The sequence below is a fragment of the Leguminivora glycinivorella genome, chromosome 27 (genome assembly GCF_023078275.1).
Source record: "Leguminivora glycinivorella isolate SPB_JAAS2020 chromosome 27, LegGlyc_1.1, whole genome shotgun sequence".
Taxonomy (NCBI): domain Eukaryota; kingdom Metazoa; phylum Arthropoda; class Insecta; order Lepidoptera; family Tortricidae; genus Leguminivora; species Leguminivora glycinivorella.
The window spans coordinates 1,001,564-1,026,105 of record NC_062997.1 but is presented as its reverse complement, the minus strand read 5'-3'; the positions used below and the strand labels follow the sequence as shown (position 1 = coordinate 1,026,105).

The following is a 24,542-nucleotide window of genomic DNA, read 5'->3' as shown; positions in this document are numbered from 1 at the left end:
TTCAAGTAGTCACAGTACTATATATAAACTATAAATTGAAATAGATATCATACACGAAAGAAAAAAACGGCAAGGCCCACTGGTGGTGGGTGGGCGGGTGGTGTAGTGGTAAAGACGTTAGCCGCGTAAGCTAAAGACCCGGGTTCGTTTCCCGGCTAGGCCACCAGTGGGCCTTGCCGTTTTTTCTTTCGTGTATGATATCTATTTCAGTTTATAATATTACACGCGTTCTCAAAATACAGGGTGCGCCAAGACGTAACATGATGGGAAAGTACCTTCAATATACCGTGTATACCTTTTGCTTCAAAAAATAAAATCGCGTTTTTTTGGGTTTCTGGAAATCACTTTTGTTTTATTATCATTTGCATTTTCTTTTAGAGACACTACGATCTTATATTTTTTTTAAATATTATGAAATATAAGATATTTTCTATCGATAAGAGGATGCTATTGAGTGCCTATTAATATTTTATTTATAAACATTAATAAAACATTATTTAGGTTTTAAAAATATAATGGAATGAAAACAGGACGAAATTCGACGTAGTATGTTTTTATGTGATTGAAAAATTACTATAAGTTTTAAATAAACATAAATGTGGCTTTCTGTTAACAAGGGATCCTCAACCATTTAAATTCCAACAAAAAAGGTCCATTTTTTAACGGAAAACTACATATTTTTAAGGCATATAAAAAAAACTTACACCTGTATCATAGATTAAAAGATGTATATAAAATAAAAACAATATATGTATATTCCTTTAGTGTATATAAATTGTATGTTAACAAAACTTGCCTTATGATATGGAATAAAAAACTTTATTTTCATACAAAAATGGTATGATCACACATTCTTTGCAATTTTTTTTATATTGGTAATATAAGCAAGCTCGTATAGTATATTTACTTGAATAAATTTAAAATACTGATTTTTCCTCTAAAGGGAACATCCAGAACTTAGTATCAAAACTGTTTTTTTTTTTCATACAATTTGAAATGTTACCATAAAAAATGTGAATTGTATATTAGTTCCATTTCTTTTGATATTATTTGTTGTTAAGTGTTGTAAACATAATATTGTGATTTTCTGTAAACATAAAATATTTGTTAATTCATCAATTTAGGATAAAAAATAGTGTTTTTTTTAATCAACGCAAACTTTTTTTTATCCTAAAGTGAATTTTAGTTTTAATAGAATTATATTTTGTTATCTATGGTATATATAGCATATTATTTAGAATTAAAGCAGTGCATTTGTGAGACATTATTTGCTTGAGTCATGAAAATCTTTCGAGTCTTTCAACAAGATATAAATCATAAAAAGCAAGGTTTTTGTTTAACACTTGTTTTTGATTACGAAACATGCAAAAGATTCCTAAAGTACAGTACAGTGTTTATTTAAAAATATTTTAAGCGGGTTACTCACGTATTAAGTCGATATAGCGTTCGACATGTTTCGATCCAATTTTCGAGGATCTTTCTCAAGAGTAGCGACCCCGCCTTAATACGTGATCCTTGATACGTTATGTCGACTTAATACGTGAGTAACCCGCTTAAAATATTTTTAAATAATATATGTATGAGTCTCACGGGACTTTCATAGTTAAAATTACGGTACAGTGTTTTAAAAAAAGTGTAATCTTGAGCGTTGCGAGGGTTTCCTTCAAGACATGCACACATGTCTTGAAGGAAACCTTGAGTTTAACTTGTAAACTGTTTAACACATTAAACAGTTTACAAGTTAAACTCAACATTTTTCACCATACCAACTACAAAATATAAAAATAGTCAAATCCAAATTAACGCTTATCAAGATTTTTTTCGAAGTACTTTAGCGCTCTTGTAGATAAAATGCATCTTTCTTGTCAGAATCTGAAGAGTGAAGTGAGCCCTTAAAGCCTCCGCCACGCATAAAGCGTTTTGATAGCGTAGCGTTAGCGATTCCGCTCTCAATCCGCGCTCCGCTAACGCTCCGCCTACGCTCTCAAAACGCGCATGTGTGGCCGAGCTTTAAGAACTGGTGTGGTGATAAATTGTATGCTACTTTGTTCCTTGAATCATCACATTTATAAAATATCCAAAATTAGCAAATTGTACATTTTCGTTTAAATTTTCGTAATAAATTGTTGGAGTTAGAGACAGACCTAAAATCGCCGTCAATAGAAATTGTCAACAATGTAAACAAACCATTCCATAAAATATCAATATTCTAGCACAATTTTATTATTTTAAAGGTTGAGGATCATAATGTGATATGAATTGATTAAGAGGGCTTTCGTGTGAAAAACAGTGAAATCGCAACCGAGCGCTTAATGACATCGTGTGTGGTATCAAATTAAGGGGCTTTGCGAGTAGTTTACAAATATATAACATATTATAGGACTTTTTCTACTTGGTCTAACAAAATATGAGAAAATGTCCAAAAGTGGTAATAATTGTACCGGTGAAGGCTCGTTTTCAAAAAATTGCCAAAAATAAATAATAGCAATTTATAATCACTAAGGCATACCAGCAATTCAAGTAAACGTTGCAGATTAATTAAGTACAAAAATTATTTCGATGTGATTTAGATTTTCAAAGAAATTGTCACTTAATTTTAGGTAATTTCTGAAAAAAATTGAATTCGTCTTAGCCTCGTTTACTCTTTTTTAAAACCTTATAATCAAAATGTAGTCTGAGAAGTTTGTAGTACAGGGTATACGAATTATAAATTTACCTGTTTTAGTAATCAAAATCGTCCAAATTTTACAAATAAGATCGACTGATTCAGCTCTATACGTGAGTTTTTCTAAACGTGCATTAGAGAAAAAATCATAATTAATTTAGTGACTTGGTTTTCAAAAATCCAGTCTTATAAAAATCAAGATAATAAGATGCTCTAACTGAAATTTGAATTAAATAAATCTGTTGGATAACGGAAAGTGTAGTATTTCACCGACTAAAACTATCAATTTTACATTATTTTGACGTTTTTTTTAAAGCAGCCTTAAATAACACATGGATTGAGTCAGTACCTGATGAGTTAGAATGGAAATTAAAGACATTTTGACTACAAGGTTTGTTTAAATTGTTCACAAATTCTATTGACGGCGACTTTAGCTAACTCTGCGCGGATATTGCAATGACATAGTGTGAGGTGTCATAATAAACAAAATGTATAATGTTGATTACCTTTGTCAAAATCGGTGCACAGTTAGCTGTGATCCACACACAGGCGACGCGCCTCAAGCGACGTGGGCCGGACGTCAGCGCCGCGCCGCCCGAATGTAATTTAAAAAATGTCTCCTCGGTACATTTTGTAAAGGTCGCGTCGCTTGGGGCGCGTCTTAGGACATGCGTCGTCTCTGTGTGGATAGTCCTTTAGACCGTCTGTGTCGTCTCTAACATCATTTGGATGGCACATTTTTGAAGTTACATACGTGTTTGGCATTAATGTAAGGTAAAGGTTCGGTTTTGAAATACACTGCAATAAAAGCAAATACATCGTTTTATTTTATTTTTGAGACTTCCTGCCCCTTTCAGCGAACGCTAGAAAACCTATGATTTGATTTACTTTATTAAACGTAATCCGAATAAGTTTTTTTATTTTTTTTTATTTTTGGCACACGCTTTTATCGCCGACTGTACCTTTCTTTCAACAGTCATCTACTACTCCCCGAGACGTTTCTAAAAACCCTTTACTCGATGGGGATACGACGTTTCATGACAGAGTTCCTATGACCACCTTTCTGCTCCATCATCAGATCAGCTGTATGATACCATAATATTGCATTGTCACGCGATTTACATATGTGTGCAAAATTTCAGCTCAATCGGAACCCAGGAAGTGGGTCAAATCGAGCTTCTACGTTTTGACGCACACTAACATACTAACAAGGTAAGTTGAATAAAAGCTTGTAAAAACTGCGGGTCACAACTGGATGAGATTAGCCCAGGACCGGGAGAAGTGGCGTACTATACTCTGTCAACCAAGTCTGTCAGTAAATAAGAACAAAGAAAACTATATGCATCCTTTTCTTTAGGGTGCTAGAGAAAAGGATACCTATAGTTTTCTTAGTTCTTATTTACTGACAGACTTGTTTGACAGAATATAGAAGACACGCCTATGCTCAGCAGTGGGCGATAGAGGGCTGATATGATGAATTAAAATAATCCATACTAATATTATAAATGGAAAGTGTGTGTGTCTGTTTGTCCGTCTTTCACGGCAAAACGGAGCGACAAATTGACTTAAGTGGGGATAGTTGAAGGGATGGAGAGTGACACAGGCTACTTTTCGTCTTTCTAACGCGAGCGAAGCCGCGGGTAAAAGCTAGTTCTATTATATGTGAGTGTGTTTAGCCTCACTTTGTCGGTTACCATTAAGGCGAGATTTACTTGTATGAATGAACTGACAAAGCGGCTTTATAGCAATCGACAAAAAATGGGACGTTTTCCCGTTCACACTCACATTATTTAAAACGCTTAAAAATTATATTGTGTGGAGAATTTAAGCAAAATTCATAATACATAAATAGTATTTGTCATTACATACATTCAATACATTACATTCTGCTATAAGGTTGATTATCTATGAGATCATATGACATTTTTTATATATTCAACCAGGGGCCTATTGCATAACAATTTACAACTTGTATTACAAGTGGAACTCTCTTTCTTATAAAATGAATTGGAGGGGGACTACCGCTTGTAATATGAGTTGTAACTTGTTATGCAATAGGCCCCTGAATGGATTTACCCACATTTGAAAACTCAACTGTCTCCAGATATTTTTGACCATCTCGACGACATAGTTGTCAGAACAGCGCCATCTATTGTTGAGTAGATTTAATAAAGGTGAATTGCACAATGGAGGGCAGAAGTGACAAAACTGAAGATTTTGTTATATATGGTCGTTTTCTGTGATATGGTATAAATATGTATGCATAAACAGGTTAGCCAATGTATTAAAAATATTCGTCCATAGACTCATAGAGTTTTTTGGTGAAAACTGAACTGTCATATTGACACTTGTCAATGGTTCCTTGCGTCGTTGCACGCGGCTTCTAGGCGGAAGTGGACTATTCGAGCAATTTCCTTTTCCTATTCGTAAAATTTTGATTTTTTTAAAATAATACAACTTTACCAAAGTGTAACTACTTTAAATAGTTTATTACTCTGATCGTGCAAGTAAAAGACTCATGGAGGTGACAGATTTGAACGATCTTCTTAATGTACGCACAATTAAAATGGAAAGTGTAGAAAATGCGTTTGAGGAAGTTTCAAGTAGTGTCGATACATCGGATCCCCTTTCCGTGATTCCCCAATATGTTACTGAATCTGATTTAGGTAAGTAAGTTATTTATAAGATCATTTTAAACACTACAGTAGGCAGGTCTTTGTTTGAAGGTCAAATGTTTATGCTGTTTTTTTATGTTGTTTATTTTTTGTTCAAGGTAGGTACGTAATAATGTTGTTGATATAGCTTATTGTTAGAAATAGTAGACTAAGTATTATCTGGTTTTTCGCTATTCATTACTGGTATATGCACTGAAACGCTTTTATTATGTTGAATTTGCGTGTAAACAATCTTCATGAGGAATTAAACGATAACCAGAGTTCCTTGTTGCTTCGCTCTCCTCAATACTGAGTGTCATGACCTCCTACGTGAATCACATGACTCCGGACAAACTTTTTTTCCCTTAAAAAAATTAATTGGGGACACCTTACATAGATCAACTTAGCCCCAAACTAAGCAAAGCTTGTACTATGGGTGCTAAGCGACGATATACATATGTAAATAGATAAATACATATATACATACAAACCATCCATGACTGAGGAACAAATATCTGTGCTCATCACACCAATAAATGCCCTTACCGGGATTTGAACCCTGGACCGTGGCTTAGCAGGCAGGGTCATTACTGACTGAGCCAGACTGGTCGTCATAAAGCAACCTTGTAACTTCTAAGACATCCTGGACCTCGATGGAAAGTGATTTGCTGATTGGGTCAGACCAGAATCATAGTTAAGTTGCACTGTTAACCGTGGTTAACCGTTTGATGTTAAAACACTTATTGCAAAATACAAATTATAAGTGCAGACATGAATCGCAATGAAAAAATCAACAGTGATCAACTCTAGCCAACTTGGGACTCCAACCCACATCCTTGGATTGCCGGTCCAATGCACCAATTGCACCAGCCGACCATCCGTCCATGACTGCGAATTTAACCATTGCGACTGTGATGCACGACTATGTCACCGTGATATAGTCATGCATCACCAGCGACATCTACATTCTATAGGTTTATATTTAAAACATATGGATTATTAACACTTATTCCAGTGGCTATTAGAAAAGACATTCTATTCAATAAAAGATTTTTTAAATAATTAAGTTTAGTGCTCTTGACCTAGGATATTGTGATTATAACTTTTATATTAATGTATTATTTTCAACTTATTTATTGATGGTAATGAAATGTAAATTTAAATGACTGACTAGTAGTATATTTGCATGCCTTTTGTCAATAGACATTTTCTATTTATAAAAATGGCCTAATATTTTATTTATTTAATTTTAATTTTACTGTAGGTTAAGATATAATTTTGCATGCCATTTGTGGCTAAACATGTATTGCTACTCAAAAATAATAATGTACCACCTAATGTATACCATGTTTATCGCAATAAAGTAATTCATTCATTCATTATATTTCAGGTCTGATGCCGACAGGAGTGGAGATCTTGCAGGCTCCGCTGCCCGTGTTCGAGGATGCTCCAGAGGATGAAGATACCATGCAAAGCACAGAATCTAGTGGTATGAAACATGGATTTAAATATTTATTAATTTCATGACTTAACAACACTTAAATAATCTATACAAATACTTTATTATTTGACCATACTACTCAATAAATGTTTATTTTGCTAATTAATCTTAATTGACATTTTTTGTAATGGTTTATTAGTAACATGACATTATAGTTACTTACTTACCAATATTATAAATAGGACAGTCAGAACTTACATTTTTTTTTAATGTTTTTTCTTTTTATTTTTTTGATGACAAACTTAAACTTTAACGTAAGAACCATTCTATTTTTAAGAGAAATTAAACTGTAATAAAAATAGGACATTTTAATTAATTTGTATTAATTTGGTGCCTTTTTGACTAAATATTTTTGTCCTTAAAATAAAGTCAGTCATAACATAAAACCTTCATTTTAATTTTATTTTCCCCTCACTAGCTCGGAAACGCATTTAAAAACGCATTTTATCCACTAGTGGGTAAAGTAATTTGACCTTGAATAAAGTCAAATTAACTGCTTTAAAATTGATAAAGTAGGTGGATCTAGTAATAAAGATGATTTACCACCTGTGTAACTACTTTAAGCAGTGATAAACGCATTTTTTGCGTTGTAGTTTCCTCGCTATAGTGAGGGGAAAAGTTTTGTGTTACACTCGGGCGCAAATGTATTTTCTTCTCGTTTTTCAATTCCACACTCGGTGTTAAAATACAACTTTGCCCCCTTGTATAACAAATAACTATTTTTCCAGAGGAAGTAATAATCCAGTTGATGGATATTCGGACGCGGCTGTCCAAGCTGAGATGTATGTTAGAATGGCGGCTCGGCGTGGATTTGTCTGACTATACCTTCTGGCTCCAGGACGCTAAAATTGTAAGTCAAATTTAAAATTATTAAGTCAAATTTAAAATTGTTAATTTTATGCTACATTATTTTCCCCTTCAACTTCATGTAAATATTTCTACGCCGTTGCATGCCGGCAGAATATACTGTTCTAACACCTATTTTACTAACCAAAACTGTACCATATTCTTAGAAATAAATGATTATGATTAAATTTCCAGTACAGATGAAGCTTCCTTTATGCACTAGTGCGAGAAGTCGTTCATTTCTTGTTAGATCAAAACTTCGGAGGGCCATCTGCTGAAAAACGTCTTACTATACACGTGCGAAAAGGAAATTCGTAACTCGTGTCTATTTAAAACACGACCGAATTAAATGAGAATTTATCGCTTCGAACTTCCTCTTTTTCGCCTTTTTATTATTTTCAGTACAGATGGTGTTTTTTTTACGCACTAGTGCGAGAAGTTGTTCATTATATGCCAGGTCGAAACTTCGGAGGCTCATCTGTACTGAAAAACGTCGTACGATACACGTGCGAAAAGGAAATTCGTAACTCGTGTCGATTTAAAACACTCACTTCGGTCGTGTTTTAATTTATCGCCACTCGTTTCGAACTTCCTTTTTTTCGCACTTGTATCGTAATGTACTATTATATAATCGTCTTTTAAATACCCATTTAACCAAATTTTCCAAAATTTTCAGCTAGAAAACCACAAAACCCTAGTGGAGCAGTGCATCAGAGGTGAAGGCGTGGTCCAGGTCAACATACAGGTGCGAGCGGCGGAGAAAAAGATCAACATACTCGACGTTTTGAAACCCGACGAGGAGCTAGTCACGCTACCCACCCCTGGTACGAATCTGTTTTTAACCCCCGACGCAAAAACGACGGGGTGTTATAAGTTTGACGTGTCTGTCTGTCTGTCTGTCTGTCCGTCTGTCTGTCTGTGTGTGTGTCTGTCTGTGGCATCGTAGCTCCTGAACGGATGAACAGATTTCGATTTAGTTTTTTTTGTCTGAAAGCTGTGTTAGTCGGGAGTGTTCTTAGCCATGTTTCATGAAAATGGGTCCACTAGGTCGCGGTCGGGGGTTTTTTCAAAATTTTAATTTTTCTTTATTGAATATCACGTAAAAAGTTCGGCCACACATGCGCGTTTTGATAGCGTAGGCGGAGCGGTAGCGGAGCGTCAGCGGAGCGCAACGATAGCGGTTATATATACAGGGTGCCCGGTAATTAATGGACAACCTTTTAACCACCAAGAGGGCACCTTATACTGGTCCAGAAAATCGACTTTAAGGTTTAGTAAAAGACGCCTGGTTTTCGAGATTTTCACACTTTTTAAAATTTTAATACTGCTTAAAATTTTAAAAAGTGTGAAAATCGTATCGTGATAACTAATAAAAACACAGAAGTACATAAACAGAATGGTTCCGGCTCAGCATGAATGCTAACCCGAGACACAGTATAATAAAGAGTACTATCGTACAGTATGGCCACTCCCGCTCCCCGCTGAAAGTGCCGCCCACCCCCTCTCGGTTACCTCACAGTTACCACCTGTCAAAAACGCGAACAGTCGACCTGTCATATCTCACTCATACAAGCATGGTACGCGTTAACCTACACGAGCTTAGACTGTGTGCTAGGAACGCGCCTCTTTCGTATATTTGATCGCCAATGTCCGAGGTAAATAAAAAAAAATACTGTAAATTTAGTTTTTTTTAATGCTGAATAAGTCGGGAGTGTTATTTAGCCATGTTTTGATGAAAATTGATCCAAAATTTAAATGTATCTTATACTATTAAACGAGCAATTCTTGTATATTTATTTATATATACCGATGATCTCGGAAACCGCTCTAACGATTTCGCTGAAATTTGTTATGTGGGGGTTTTCGGGGGCGAAAAATCGATCTAGCGTAGCCTTAGATCCCGGAAAACGCGAATTTTCGAGTTTTCATGAGTTTTTCTTTCGCGGTAGTAAACGTAAAAAATATGGTCCTTAATTTCGCCGCGCGCGCATCGATTTCGCTTAGCTCAGTCGTACGAGGTCGGTCTAATGTACGCAGATAGATCGTAGGTGTCAGGGTTTCGAATCCCGGCCAGAAATTAAGTTTTTGTTTTTTGTCTTTTTTTTTTGTTTTTGTATTTATAAGAGTTTTTTTTTTATCTAAAGACGTGATATATTAAAATAGAGCCGAGTGAAGCTCGGTCGCCCAGATATTTGTTATTAAGTAAGTACTTTTTTTTTCAGCCCCGCAAGCTGAGGAAACAGTGGAGGCGGCGGAAACGGAAACGGAAGCGGAAGCTGAAGCGGATAAAGATGCCCCTCACGCCGCCGCCGTCAAGTGGGTGGTCGACGCCAACTTCAAACAGCACCACAGCCGCGCCAGTATACCTGATGATCCCGCTGAATGGTAACTCTATACAAATAATACATACCCGGTCCTGGGTTCGAATTCCGGTAAGGGCATGTATTCGTGTGATGAGCACAGATATTTGTTCCTGAGTCATGGATGTTTTCTATGTATATAAGTATGTATTTATCTATTTAAGTATGTATATCTTGCTTAGTTTGAAGCAAAGACATATATAACTTCGTATAGACAGATAAAGTCTAATTAAAAAACGTACCTCAGTACCATACAGAAAAAAGCACGGTGGCCTAGATGGCATTACACCTTTGGGGTACGCTCAGCTAGATGGCGCTAATATTAATATTTGTCATTTTAAAACATATAGAGCTAAGAATATGGGCCAAATTGTCAAAACTGAGGTTCAACAGTTTTAAGAGGGCTTTCGTGTTAAAAATAGTGAAATCGCAACCGAGCGCTCGATCATACTGTGTGTGGTATCAAATTAAAGGGCTTTGCGAGTAGTTTATAAATATATATCACATTATAGGACTTTTTCTACTTGGTATAACAAAATATGAGAAAATGTCCAAAAGTGGTAATAATTGTACCGGTGAAGGCTCGTTTTCAAAAAATTGGCAAAAATCAATAATAGCAATTTATAATCACTAAGGCATAACAGCAATTTAAGTAAACGTTGCAGATTAATTAAGTACAAAACTTACTTCGATGTGATGTAGATTTTCAAAGAAATTGTCACTTAATTTTAGGTAATTTCTGAAAAAAATTGAATTCGCCTTAGGCTAGTTTACTCTTTTTCAAAAACTTAAAATAAAAATCTAGTCTGAAATGATTGTGGTACAGGATATACGAATTATAAATTTACCCGTTTTAATATTCAAAATTGTCCAAATTTTACAAATAAGATCGACTGATTCAGCTCTATACGTGCGTTTTTCTAAACGTGCATTAGAGAAAAATTCATAATTAATTTAGTGAGTTAGTTTTCAAAAATCCAGTCTTATAAAAATCAAGATAATAAGATGCTCTAACTGGAACTTGAATTAAATAAATCTATTGGATAACGGAAAGTGTAGTATTTCACCGACTAAAACTATCAATTTTACATTCTTTTGACGTTTTTTTTGAAAGCAGCCTTAAGCCTGTGTTGAGAGATGGCAGTCTATGCACTGTGATTACACATTTTACTTCGACAGTAACTCTCTAGCTTCGCTCACGTTAAATCCGAAAATTGCAGAATGATCCATACAAGCCCCCCCCATTTTAGGGAAGTGGGGGGTTGTAAAGATACAAAAAGTAGCCTATGTCATTCTCCATCACTTCAACTATCTCCACTTAAAAAAATCACGTCAATTCGTTGCTCCGTTTTGCCGTGAAATACGGACAAACAAACAGACACACACACTTTCCCATTTATAATATTAGTGTGGATTTCACTTTTTACTAAATACAGGACTTTCCTTATTAACATTTTTTTTGACAGGTCCGTCCAACACGTCAAACTGTGGATCCAGTGGGCCGTCCGACAATTCAATTTGACAGGTGTCAAACTGTCAGACTGGCATATCAGCGGTTGGACCCTGTGCGCGCTTACTAATTTAGATTTCAAGTGAGTATAGTAGCAAAATAGCATTATTTACAATTTGTTGACTGAAGTCATGAATGACTACTCTGGCGGTCACTCACGCCGCCACTGGTCACTCACTGCACCGCCTGTTACTCACATAATATCACTCGGTCACTCACGGCACCGCTGGTCACTCATATCACACCACTCGGGCACTAACGGCACCACTGGTCACTTAAAAAACATCACTCGGCACCGCTGGTCATGTCAACTGGCAACATATCATTCTGGCAGACTTCGTGTGCGCTAATTTAGATTTCAAGTGAGTGTAGAGACATGTCACATTGTTTTATTACTGACACGGTCACTCACGAAACAGTACACGCGTACCATTGTTGGTCACTCACGAAGAGTTTAAGTCATCCATCAAGCTATTGCTAAGGTCACTCACGCGACAGCTTACACTACAATATACCTTCTTACTATGCGGTCACTCACAGGCAAAGCAATTTCCCTTATATGTATAGTAATGTACTATTACCGGGATTCGCGGTCCCGGGTTCGAATCCCGGTAACGGCATTTATTTGTGTGATGAGCACAGATATTTGTTCCTGAGTCATGGATGTTTTCTATGTATATAAGTATGTATATATTATATATATCGTTGTCTGAGTACCCACAACACAAGCCTTCTTGAGCTTACCGTGGGCCTCAGTCAATCTGTGTAAGAATGTCCTATAATATCCTGTCCTATAATATAATATTTAGTTTTTATTTTTTAGATGTAATAAATAATATGTAAATGTAACTAACATAGGTTTAAGGGAATGTACACTAACACTATGGATTTTTTCCGAAATAAAAATTATTGAATTATTGAATTGAATATTTATTTATTTATTACTTTGTGTGCAATTTATCTTATTATTATATATATTTTTGATATATATTTTTTAATTTCAGAGAAAAAGTGCCTTCGGACCCAGGCGACTTGTTTTGGACACACTTTGAACTTCTGAGGAAATGCAAATTTATAGGTAACATTTGGATTTGGATGCTTTTTTAACTTATTTTATAGCTTTTAACCTTCGACGCGAAAACGACGGGGTGTTATAAGTTTGACGTGTCTGTCTGTGTGTGTGTTTGTGTGTGGCATCGTAGCTCCCGAACGGATGAACCGATTTAGATTTAGTTTTTTTGTCTGAAAGCTGAGTTAATCGGGAGTGTTTAGCCATGTTTCATGAAAATCGGTCCACTATGTCGCGGTCGGGGTTTTTTTTTTCAAAATTTTAATTTTTTTTTTTATACTACGTCGGTGGCAAACAAGCATACGGCCCGCCTGATGTAAAGCGGTCACCTTAACCTATGGACGCCTGCAACTCAAACAGTGTTACATGCGCGTTGCCACCCCATTAGAAACTTGTATGTATTCCCTTTTGCTGTGTTAAGTACACAGCAAAAAGGAGTGTACAAGTTCCAAGGAGGGTTCGGGTTGCCGACGACTCAAAGGACAATAGACGGAACAGGTTAGTTCCGTAAGTCCTCCCGTCATCAGCATACCGCACCCTTGTTGAGCTCTGGCAGCCTTACCGGCAGGAACACAACACTATGAGTAGGGTCTAGTGCTATTTGGCTGCGGTCTTCTGTAATATTTTGTGGTTATTACTGTTCAAGGGCAGTAATCTGACGCTTTTCGACCTCAGAACAGAATAGTAACTTGTATTTTTTGTATTTCAGCGGTAGTACAGAACCAAAATCAAACAAAACAAGACCCTCTCGAAACGCCACAGTCTGCCATCAAAAAACGACCTAAAACGGTAAGTTGCCTATTTATATTACACAAAATAAAAACCGGCCAAGAGCGTGTCGGGCCACGCTCAGTGTAGGGTTCCGTAGTTTCCTGTATTTTTCTCAAAAACTACTAAACCTATCAAGTTCATAACCATTTTCCTCGAGTTTTGTAAAGTTCTTTTGTGCTTTTTTTCCTATTTTTTAAACATATTATGGTTCAAAAGTTAGAGGGGGGGATGACACTTTTTATTCTTTTAGGAGCGAGTATTTCCGAACATATCAATATTATCAGAAAACTTGTTTAGTAAACCCCTATTAAATACCTATTATTATTTTTAAATACCTACCTATCCAACAATATATTACACGTTGGGGTTGGAATGAAAAAAAAAAAACAGTCCCCACTTTACATGTAGGGGGGGTACCCTAACAAAACATTTTTTTCCACTTTTTATTTTACCACTTTGTCGGCGTGATTGATATACATATTGGTAAAAATATTTTTTTTTAATTCATTCATTGCAGCAAGTGATCCATACATACACAGACGAAGAGGCGACTTTTGCGCACGCGCGTAACGGAAATAATGGACAAGTCCAACTGTGGCAGTTCCTACTGGAGCTGTTGACTAGTGCAGAACATCTAGACGTGATACGGTGGCACGGTAACTATACTCTCGGTTTCTCACGCGGTCACTCACTTATACTAATACTACCTTTTGCCCGCGGCTTCGCTCGCGTTAGAAAGAGACAAAAAATAGCCTATGTCACTCTCCATCCCTTCGACTATCTTCACTTAAAAAATCATGTCAATTCGTCGCTCTGTTTTGCCGTGAAAGACGGACAAACAAACAGACACACACACTTTCCCAGTTATGATATTAGTATGGATACTACAATAATATGCTCATGTCACAGACGGTTACTCACACAACAGTCGGTAATTAACAATGACCCTAGCCTGGTAACTCACTGGTCACTCGCGCGATCACTAACCGCCTTATACATACAACACGCATGTTACAGACGGTTACTCACACAACAGTCGACAGCTAATAATGACACCAGGTCACTCACTAGTCACTCACGGGCCATAAAGAGGAAATAACGGACGAGTGCAACTGTGGCAGTTTCTACTGGAGCTGTTACTGTCTCTCACGCGGTCACTCACGATGTTATATAGTAACATGCTCATGTCTCAGACGGTTACTCACACAGCAGTTGATAATGAACAATGACCCTGTAGGCGACAGTACCTAATGTTCCTATACTAATATTAGTTTAAGTATATTTAGTGATATACTTGTTTACTTATGCTTACGTAGTATAAGGTCGTATAGATCTTTTTGCACTATGTTTAAAATAATAATGTGTAAATCCCTGGCTATTTGGTCATTGTATTAGTTTTAATGTTAATTACTTACCTATTAAGATTTATTTGTGCATACTAACGCCATCTGTCCAATGTAATGCGCTTTATTATTGATTTTACCTAAATAAAGTCACAGAGGGCGCTGGCGGCTATACTTAACCTAGACGTTCGTTTTACCGTTATCTTTTGCTTCCACGCGACACGCGAGCACTCTCTAATTCATTTTCACTCAAAATCATTGTTTTAATCCATCTTTCCACCTGCGTATCCTACAATAAGCTGGCCCATCGAACCAAATCTGAAGTAAACAGTGCAAACTAATGTTTGATACGCCACCAAAGATGGTAATTACTCGACGGCAGAAGGGTTTGGCCGAAGCCAAGGCGAACTCGGAACCGCCACCTGCAGAAGAAAGGTTACCTGGGCCTTCCAGCTCCAAAAAGGAAATCAAGGCCTCAGCACCTTCAGTTACAAGCAGTAGAAAATCTACAGCATCCTCTATAGCGAGACGTAAACAGCTGGAGTTGCAGGCAGCAGAGGAGAAGGCTCGAATCCAGATGGAGTTGATCGATAAGCGCCTAGAAGCTGACCTTGCCGCCGCCGAAGCCCAAGATCAAGAAGATTTAGACGTCGCTAGTTTGAGTGAAGTGAATCAAGACATAGTGTCGGACTGGTTGACTCATCACCAGAATGCCACCGAGTACCGTTCACCTGTGCACGATCCTCCTGAGCCGGTCGCACCCATTTTCGACCGTGCAGCACCCGCACAGCACGTGGACACCGCCAGTAGCATCATGGAGTTAGCGAACACTCTAAAAAACATGATGGGTCAATCGTCATCACAACGCGAGGAACGTCTACTCAGCCGTTTGGCCACTCCGCGCGACCTACCTGTATTTAGCGGAGACAGTCTAGAATGGCTACATTTTAAAAATGCCTACGATGAGTCATTATCATCATGTAAGTACTCAGAATACGAAACGCTGTCCAGACTTCGGCGAGCATTACGAGGCGAAGCCAAAGAAGCTGTCACCGACCTACTGATAGGCAACACTTCGTCCCAGGATATCATGGATGCCCTCGAACTGAAATATGGACGAGCAGAAACCATTATTTGCAATATAACTGCACAATTACGTAAGTTGCACCCTTTACCTACGCATTATCAGCAAGATCTCGTTAACTTCGCTACAAAGGTAAACAACTGCGTTGCAACTATTCGTGCGCTAAAACAAAGTGATCATCTCCGTAATCCAGAGCTCGCGTCCGCTATTACAAGCAAATTACCGAGCACACTTTTGGGAAAGTGGACTGAATATGCTTATGAAAAGATTCTAGCAGGAGAATCTAAACTAGAATTGCTGGCTCAATTTTTGAAAAAAGAAGCCAACATGACCCTGGTCACCGGAGCTGTGCAGCCGCGAGAAGTCAAAAAGCCAGCACCGACCGAGCCCCATTATAAACGAGACAAGAACGAAAGTCGTCATGCGCACCCTATACTTGCCACAAGTACGAAAACTGACAATATTTCGTGCTCATTTTGTAAGAAAGGCGCACATTTACTGCCCGACTGTCGCGTTTTTAAACGCGCAATGCGCAGAGATAAGTGGAAATTTGTTAAAACACACAGATTGTGTTTCAAATGTTTGACCGCAAGCCACGATATAGACACCTGTGATGCACCTGACTGCGATATAGAGGAATGCGGACGTAAACATCACCGCGTACTCCATTGGAAACAAGCTACATCGTCTACGAGTACGCCATCGGACCCCGCGAGCAACGAGCAACCGAGCGCGCCGGCCTCGCCGGCCCCGCCGCTTGCTCAACCGCCGCGCAGCGCAGCCAGCGACGCCGATGCTACGATCGCTCACGTCGCGACGCCCGACGAAGTGACGGCCGACTCGAACGAAAACATTTTACTAAAAGTAGTTCCAGTGAAGTTGTGTGGACCCCGTGGTGTAATACAGACTTATGCAATGCTTGATGACTGTGCCGGAGTCTCAATGTTGGACTCTAGTCTAGCCGATGAACTTGGTCTTCACAGTGAGCGTCCTAGTGCGGTAAAATTCATAGACGCGTTCGGCCTGGAAGTGTATCAACCGGACGCACCTAAAGTTCGCCTTAAAATTGCCGGTCTGGACAATACCTATTACGATATCAGTTTACGTAAAAGTTCCAAGTTAAAATATCCCCCGCAAAACCTATCACCTATAAATCAAATATCGTGCAACAAATTGTCTAAAATTAAAGATATTGTTTGTAAACAACGTGTTGTGCCCCGTGTGCTTATAGGTGAAGATAATTATTATCTAATAGCACCGCTCGAGATCATTCATGGCAGTAGAAATTCTCCATATGGGACCCGCTGTCGGCTGGGATGGTGTATCCACGGCTACTGCAGTCGCGCTCGCTCCTCCGCGTCGCAGGTAAGTCACAGTGTTTGCCATCTCGCTCTCGCTAATGATGGGATCGACAGTACTACTGACCTAGATATCAGTGCGCTTAATGACCTTATTAAACAATCGTATTGCCTAGACTCCATAGGAGTTTCGACCTTATGTCGCGAGAATAAGGCACATCTGCGTGCTATACAGATTTTAGATGATACTGCGCGTTTGATTGATAACCGGTGGGAAGTAGGTTTACCATTTAAACAGGATAATTTCACTATGCCCGATACATATAGCTATGCATTATCTCGCATGCAATCTTTATTGCGTAAGTTCGAATATGATCCTGTTTATGGCAATAGGTACGCCCAGGAAATAAATAAATTATTATCCGAGGGCTATGCGCGTGAGCTACAGGAAAACGAGCTCTCAGCTGAGCACGTATGGTACATTTCACATTTTGGAGTACAAAACGTAAACAAACCTGGAAAATTAAGATTGGTATTTGACTCAAGCGCACGCGCAAAGAATAACATGTGTTTGAACGATTATCTTTTGACCGGGCCTGATTTATATAACTCGCTGTTAGGTATAATGTTGAGACTGCGCGAGAAGGAATTTACGTATTAAAATTCGTCCGGAAGATCAACACGTCTTTCGATTTCTATGGCAAGCGTCTGCCACTGAACCAATTAAGATATATGTGATGCAAAGCCTTATTTTCGGTGCAAATTGCGCGCCTTTTATCGCGCAACATATAAAAAATAAAAATGCACTTAAATACGAGGACCAGTATCCCGAAGCCGTTCAAGTGATTTTAAACTCTCATTATATGGACGATTGTTATTATTCCACAGATAGTGAGGAAAATGCTATTCAATTAATTAAAGATATTACGTATATACATAGCATGGGTGGCTTCGAGATACGTGGTTGGTCTAGCAACAGCAGGAGTGTTCTGAACGCGTTGCCGGCCACGGCGCTGGCTCAGTCAGCTGTTCAGTTCAAGGACGGGGCCACTAATATGACTGAGCGCGCTCTCGGTTTAATGTGGCATCCTGCTGACGACACTTTTAGTGTAAAAGTGTCGACTGGGCAGATCTCGCCTGAGATTTCAAATGGAAGCGTTCCGCCTACAAAGGCTAAAATGCTTAGCATTATTATGTCAATTTATGACTTACATGGTTTTCTCACACCGTTTGTTATAAAAGCTAAAATTCTATTTCAAGACGTACACCGAAGCGGAGTCGACTGGAAGTGCCAGATCCGGCCTGAAGAACATGCTCGTTGGCAGGTTTGGCTCGACGAGTTGAAGCAGCTGGAGTCGCTGCGCATACCGCGCTGGTACCTGCGCGCCGGCACCTGGACGCCGTGCTATGACTCACCGTCAACGTCTGCGTCATGTGAGAACATAATAGATACACAATTGCACATTTTTTGTGACGCATCGATTAAAGCCTACGCCACTGTAATATATTGGCGTTTTACGCGCGCTGATGGTTCCGTACTTGTTTGTTTTATTGCCAGTAAAAGCCGCGTAAGCCCCTTACGTCCGATTTCAGTCCCGCGACTTGAATTACAGGGATGTCTTCTTGGCACACGCTTGGCAAAGACGATTGCCACTGAACAAAAAAACTTGGTGCCAAGTAAGCGTTGTTTTTGGACAGATTCCAGTACTGTCTTACAATGGATAAGAAGTGATCCCAGGAGCTACAAGCCTTTCGTTGCCCACAGGCTTGGGGAGATTGATGAGCTGACTAATGCCAGTGAATGGCATTACGTGCCATCCCGTCTGAATATAGCCGACATTGCGACCAAGGTGGACAGTCCTCCGCTGAACTATAGTCAAGCGTGGTTTCAAGGTCCTGCATTCCTGCGTCAACCCGAAGACCAGTGGCCGATGGACTTGAAGAACGCGAAGGTCGCCGAAGAAGCTACCTGTGAAAAAAGAAGTGTTAATATGATTAGTACACTTGAAATACACTTACCTGTACCCGATGAAGGACGTTTCTCCAACTGGATCCGACTTGTGCGCACTGCTGCAAGAGTTATATATTTTATAAAAATATGTAGGCAGAAATGCCAAGAAAGGAAATTAAATCAAAGAAGAAAGAAGAGTAATAAAGACACGGTGTATCTCGATTCTGCTATGATGAAGATGGCAGAAAAGCATATAATAAAAAAGTGTCAAAATGATACCTTCGCCGCCGAGATCGCCTGTTTGACACAAGGAAAACCACTGCCGTCAAATAGCCGTCTTCTTAAATTGACTCCATATTTAGATGACGACGGCATTCTTCGCGTTGGCGGCCGCATAGATCAGACTGCAGGAGTAGACCTGTCAACTACACGACCACCGATATTGGACGGTAAACACAGAACCACTCGGTTATTAGTTGAATACTATCACCGACGTGCCATGCACGTGGCAAATGAGCACGTCGTGAATGAACTACGGCAGTCTTATTGGATTGTGAATTTACGTCCCACTGTACGCAGCGTCGCCGCGCAATGTTTGTTTTGCCGCTACCGGCGCGCCAACCCGCAGCCTCAAAGGATGGGTGACCTACCTGCCGCGCGCTTACAGTACAGTCGAAGGCCATTTTCATACACAGGGGTTGATTTCTTTGGCCCCATTGAGACGACCATTGGTCGAGGAAGACAAAAAAGATATGGCATGATATTTACATGTCTCACTGTGCGAGCCATTCACATCGAGATCACGGAGTCTTTGAGTACAGACTCTGCAATCATGGCGCTGATACGTATGGCAGCTCGCCGTGGCACCCCGCTGGTTCTATTTTCAGATAATGGCACAAATCTACGGGGAGCCGACAACGAGCTGAAGATGAGCCTGAAGCAACTTAACGTAGAGAAACTGCGTGAAGATGGAGCTGTTCGAGGGATAGAATGGAGATTCATCCCCCCCGGAGCCCCAGAAATGGGGGGCGCCTGGGAACGTATGGTGCGCACAGTTAAGACGGCGCTCAAGGTCGTCATGAAGGAGCGCGCACCGCATCCTGAGACTCTGTCCACGCTGATGGCAGAAGTGGAGGGTCTCGTAAACAGTCGTCCTATCACACACGTGTCGACGGATCCCGGTTATCCTGAAGCGTTAACGCCTAACCATTTTTTAATCGGTAGTTCATCTACTGGAGCTCCTATCGGTAAGTACGACGATTCTGACCTTTGTCTCCGCAAAAGGTGGCGCGTAGCTCAACGTCTCACCGATATGTTTTGGGCTAGGTGGGTAAAAGAATATTTACCTACGCTCCTACCTCGTCAAAAATGGACTAGGGAATCTAGATCGTTAAAAGTAGGAGATTATGTAGTACTGGTCGATCCCAATTTAGAGCGCGGTTCCTGGCGACATGGTGTAGTGAGCGCGGCACACGCAGGCCGAGATGGCCGTATCCGTGTGGTAGATGTGCGCACACGCTTGGGACAACTGCGCAGACCTGCCACACGAGTCGCATTACTGTCCCCAGTTGATGGCTAGTGCTTGACAGCACTAAGGGGTGGGGATGTAGGCGACAGTACCTAATGTTCCTATACTAATATTAGTTTAAGTATATTTAGTGATATACTTGTTTACTTATGCTTACGTAGTATAAGGTCGTATAGATCTTTTTGCACTATGTTTAAAATAATAATGTGTAAATCCCTGGCTATTTGGTCATTGTATTAGTTTTAATGTTAATTACTTACCTATTAAGATTTATTTGTGCATACTAACGCCATCTGTCCAATGTAATGCGCTTTATTATTGATTTTACCTAAATAAAGTCACAGAGGGCGCTGGCGGCTATACTTAACCTAGACGTTCGTTTTACCGTTATCTTTTGCTTCCACGCGACACGCGAGCACTCTCTAATTCATTTTCACTCAAAATCATTGTTTTAATCCATCTTTCCACCTGCGTATCCTACAGACCCTAACCAGGTCACTCACGGGTCACTCACGCGCCATAAAGAGGCAACACAACACACACATGCCAAATCGTTTTTTGACGATTGCTGAACACCTAAATGTCACCCAGTAAACATAATCTTGGTCACTTACGTGGTTATTTACATGATTATACCAGCTTGCTCACACACGGAGCTACATACTCAATTACTCATACACACATAAATTAACCAATCCCTCGGTCACTCACGCAGGCCATACAAACAACTAAACTTTAGTCGTTTTTCATTTTCATGTCTGCTTGAATGTCAAAAATTACAAATTCAAAATTCAAATGTAACCCGCTCATGCGCGCGTATAACCCGGCAACCTTCACGGCTCAGCCACGACATTGGTCTAAGCGCGGCAGCGGTGAGCGACGGCCATACATTAGAGCGAGACACAGTGATGGGACTTTTCATTTGCACGTATGGCTGCCGCTCACCGCTGTCGCGCTTAGACCAATGTCGTGGCTGGGCCGTCAAGAGTGAACAGGCATCTCCTGGGCGAACTCACTCCATCGTAGATCACGTCTTTATCTTTGGCTCGTCTGCGGCCATTTATAATTAAAAAACCGGCCAAGAGCGTGTCGGGCCACGCTCAGTGTAGGGTTCCGTAGTTTTCCGTATTTTTCTCAAAAACTACTGAACCTATCAAGTTCAAAACAATTTTCCTAGAAAGTCTTTATAAAGTTCTACTTTTGTGATTTTTTTCATATTTTTTAAACATATGGTTCAAAAGTTAGAGGGGGGACGCACTTTTTTTCCTTTAGAAGCGATTATTTCCGAAAATATTAATATTATCAAAAAACGATCTTAGTAAACCCTTATTCATTATTACATACCTATCTAACAATATATCACACGTTGGGGTTGGAATGAAAAAAAATATCAGCCCCCACTTTACATGTAGGGGGGTACAAACATTTTTTTCCATTTTTTATTCTTGCACTTTGTTGGCGTGATTGATATACATATTGGTACCAAATTTCAGCTTTCTAGTGCTACCGGTTACTGAGATTATCCGCGGACGGACGGACGGACGGACAGACAGACATGGCGAAACTATAAGGGTTCCTAGTTGACTACGGAACCCTAAAAATCAAAACATTGTGCATTTCGACCTCTCTTAATCTAATTCTTCTATTAATTCTTTGTTCTAATTTTATTTTATTTTATAATTTTATACGAATCAAAATGTTTTATGTTTTTTAAATTTTAATTTGATGTATAATTTAACAAAAAATGTACTTTATTCTGTATTTTAATTATTCTGTTGTTTTCTACTTCTAGTGTTAAATTTTATGTGCCTAATCTATAATAAATAACCTAGTTTTAAGCTAAATGTGGGTCGAAAAACAAAAATATGGGTCGATAGACCTGGGGCCCGTTTCTCGAAAGGTACAAGCCTTGTATTACAAGTGCGCGAACTGTCAAATCGTATGGGTTGTCATGGAAACACACTTGTAAGGTTTGTAACTTTCGAGAAACGGGCCCCTGAAATAAAGAATTTCAATTTCAATTAAACAACGGTCGCATAAAATACTATCAGGATGTTTCTAAAAATATTTTTTTATTATGTATTAAAATACATCTTTGCAGGCACAGAAGGCGAGTTTAAGCTTATAGAGCCGGAGCGAGTGGCTCGACTGTGGGGGGCGCGGAAACACAAGCCCGCCATGAACTATGAGAAGTTGTCAAGAGCCTTAAGATATTACTACGATGGGGATATGATCGCGAAAGTAGCAGGGAAAAGGTGAGAAATTTACAATGGGTCACTCACGCTCGGTCACTCACCGATTTACAAAGTACAAAGTTTTACAATGGGTCACTCACTGTATCATATATATCACGGTCACCAGGTGCCATCTTTCTCCACTCACACCCTCTCGTTGGGTCACTCACGTCAGTATTATATTGCGTGTGGCTCGACTGTCGCGGTAACACAAGCCCGCCATGAACTACGGGAAGTTATCAAGAGCTTTAAGATATTACTACGATGGGGATATGATTGCAAAAGTTGCCGGGAAAAGGTGAGTAAATTTCCAATGGGTCACTCACGGTCGGTCACCCACCGATTCACTGTTGAATATCTACAAAACTTTTCAATGGGTCACTCACGCTCGGCCACTCACAGAGTCACTCACACCAATCCGCTATTGTGTATATTGCGTATAGTATTGTGGCGTAGGCGAGAGGCTGGCAACCTGTCACTGCAATGTCACAGTTTCGTTTTCTTTCAACCCCTTATTTGCCAAGAGTGGCACTGATACCCGAGTAGACTCATGTGCTCTGCCTACCCCTTCATGGGACATAGGCGTGATTGTATGTATGTATGTATGTATGTATGCGTATAGTATTGAGTATGAGTAGGTATAACACAAGCCTTGTTGAGCAACTTACCGTGTGACTCGGTCAATCTGTGTAAGAATATCCTATAATATTCATTTATTTATTTATTTTTAATCCCCGACGCAAAAACGACGGGGTGTTATAAGTTTGACGTGTCTGTCTGTCATCTCTGTGTGTGTGTCTGTCTGTAGCATCGTAGCTCCCGAACGGATGAACCGATTTATATTTAGTGTTTCTTGTTTGAAAGCTGAATTAGTCGGGAGTGTTCTTCGCCATGTTTCATGAAAATCGGACCTAATGGTTCGGGGTTTTTTGTTCAAAATTTTAATTTTGTTGTTATTGTCAACAGGTTCGTGTACAAATTCGTTTGCGACCTGCAACAGCTGCTCGGGTACGGCGCGGGCGAGCTCGCGCAGCTCGTTCAAGAAGCGCAGGAGTAGTCACTCACGCGGTCACTCACTACAGGGTCACTCACTCTAGGACACTAACACTTGAGCTCGCGCGGCTCGCGCAGGATGCGCAGGAGTAGTCACTCACGCGGTCACTCACTATAGGGGGTCATTCACTACGGGGTCACTCATGCTAGAGTTCGCGCGGCTCGTGCAGGACGCGCAGGAATAGTCACTCACGCGGTCACTCACGCTAGGGGTCACTCGCTCTAGGAGTCACTCACGCGATCGAACCGGGTCACTCACGCAAAACAAATATGTCACTCACACAGAAATGGCCCTTGCCAAAATGTCGTGACTCATTCAGCAATGTGTCTTCTGTACGTGTGGTGTGGTCACTTACGAATAAGTAGTGGTAATATTCCTGAAAAAAAAAGAGATAATTGTTAATATATTATCAACCATAGAGGACATCAGTAAGTGAAAGTTATCTGTAGTGACATCTAGTGTCATTCACGCGTTAACTAGCGTAAATTATCAGTACTGCAACTTGTCAATAGATGTCGCGACGAACAAAAAGTCTAATGCTCAACAATTTTTAGCTAATATTACAATAGTATTAATCAGTACACTGTTTTCAATTCCTTCTGCTTGTAATATAAGTTGTAAACTGTTTTAATATTACATTTTTGGCAGACGCGACACTGTTGACACCTAGTGTC

At 39.6% G+C, this 24,542-nt stretch overlaps 2 protein-coding genes across 2 annotated transcripts in view; both read left to right on the top strand.

Annotated features, from left to right (window-relative positions):
• LOC125240374 overlaps window positions 1–24,439 on the top strand; it is a 71,820-nt gene extending 47,381 nt beyond the window's left edge. Inside the window, exons 4-13 of the mRNA XM_048148283.1 lie at window positions 6,710–6,808; window positions 7,549–7,670; window positions 8,343–8,490; window positions 9,889–10,051; window positions 11,493–11,618; window positions 12,541–12,614; window positions 13,315–13,394; window positions 13,894–14,032; window positions 22,682–22,835; window positions 23,781–24,439. Of these exons, the coding sequence (XP_048004240.1) occupies window positions 6,710–6,808; window positions 7,549–7,670; window positions 8,343–8,490; window positions 9,889–10,051; window positions 11,493–11,618; window positions 12,541–12,614; window positions 13,315–13,394; window positions 13,894–14,032; window positions 22,682–22,835; window positions 23,781–23,871 (1,196 nt within the window). The 3' untranslated portion in view covers window positions 23,872–24,439. The remainder of the gene's footprint in view (window positions 1–6,709; window positions 6,809–7,548; window positions 7,671–8,342; window positions 8,491–9,888; window positions 10,052–11,492; window positions 11,619–12,540; window positions 12,615–13,314; window positions 13,395–13,893; window positions 14,033–22,681; window positions 22,836–23,780) is intronic.
• LOC125240375 lies at window positions 17,766–19,024 on the top strand. Its single transcript, XM_048148284.1, has 2 exons — window positions 17,766–18,535; window positions 18,867–19,024. Exons 1-2 carry the CDS (start codon window positions 17,839–17,841, stop codon window positions 18,887–18,889), a joined length of 720 nt encoding a protein of 239 aa, XP_048004241.1. The 5' UTR covers window positions 17,766–17,838; the 3' UTR covers window positions 18,890–19,024.
• Window positions 24,440–24,542: the final 103 nt, after the last annotated feature.

What these genes read in the sequence shown, in the direction of transcription:
- LOC125240375 (XM_048148284.1), top strand. Translation starts at nt 17,839, where the DNA reads ATGCAAAGCCTTATTTTCGGTGCAAATTGCGCGCCTTTTATCGCGCAA. An exon ending in ACCGTCAACGTCTGCGTCAT is followed by an intron (nt 18,536 to 18,866) that starts GTGAGAACATAA and finishes CGTTGCCCACAG; the next exon opens with GCTTGGGGAGATTGATGAGC.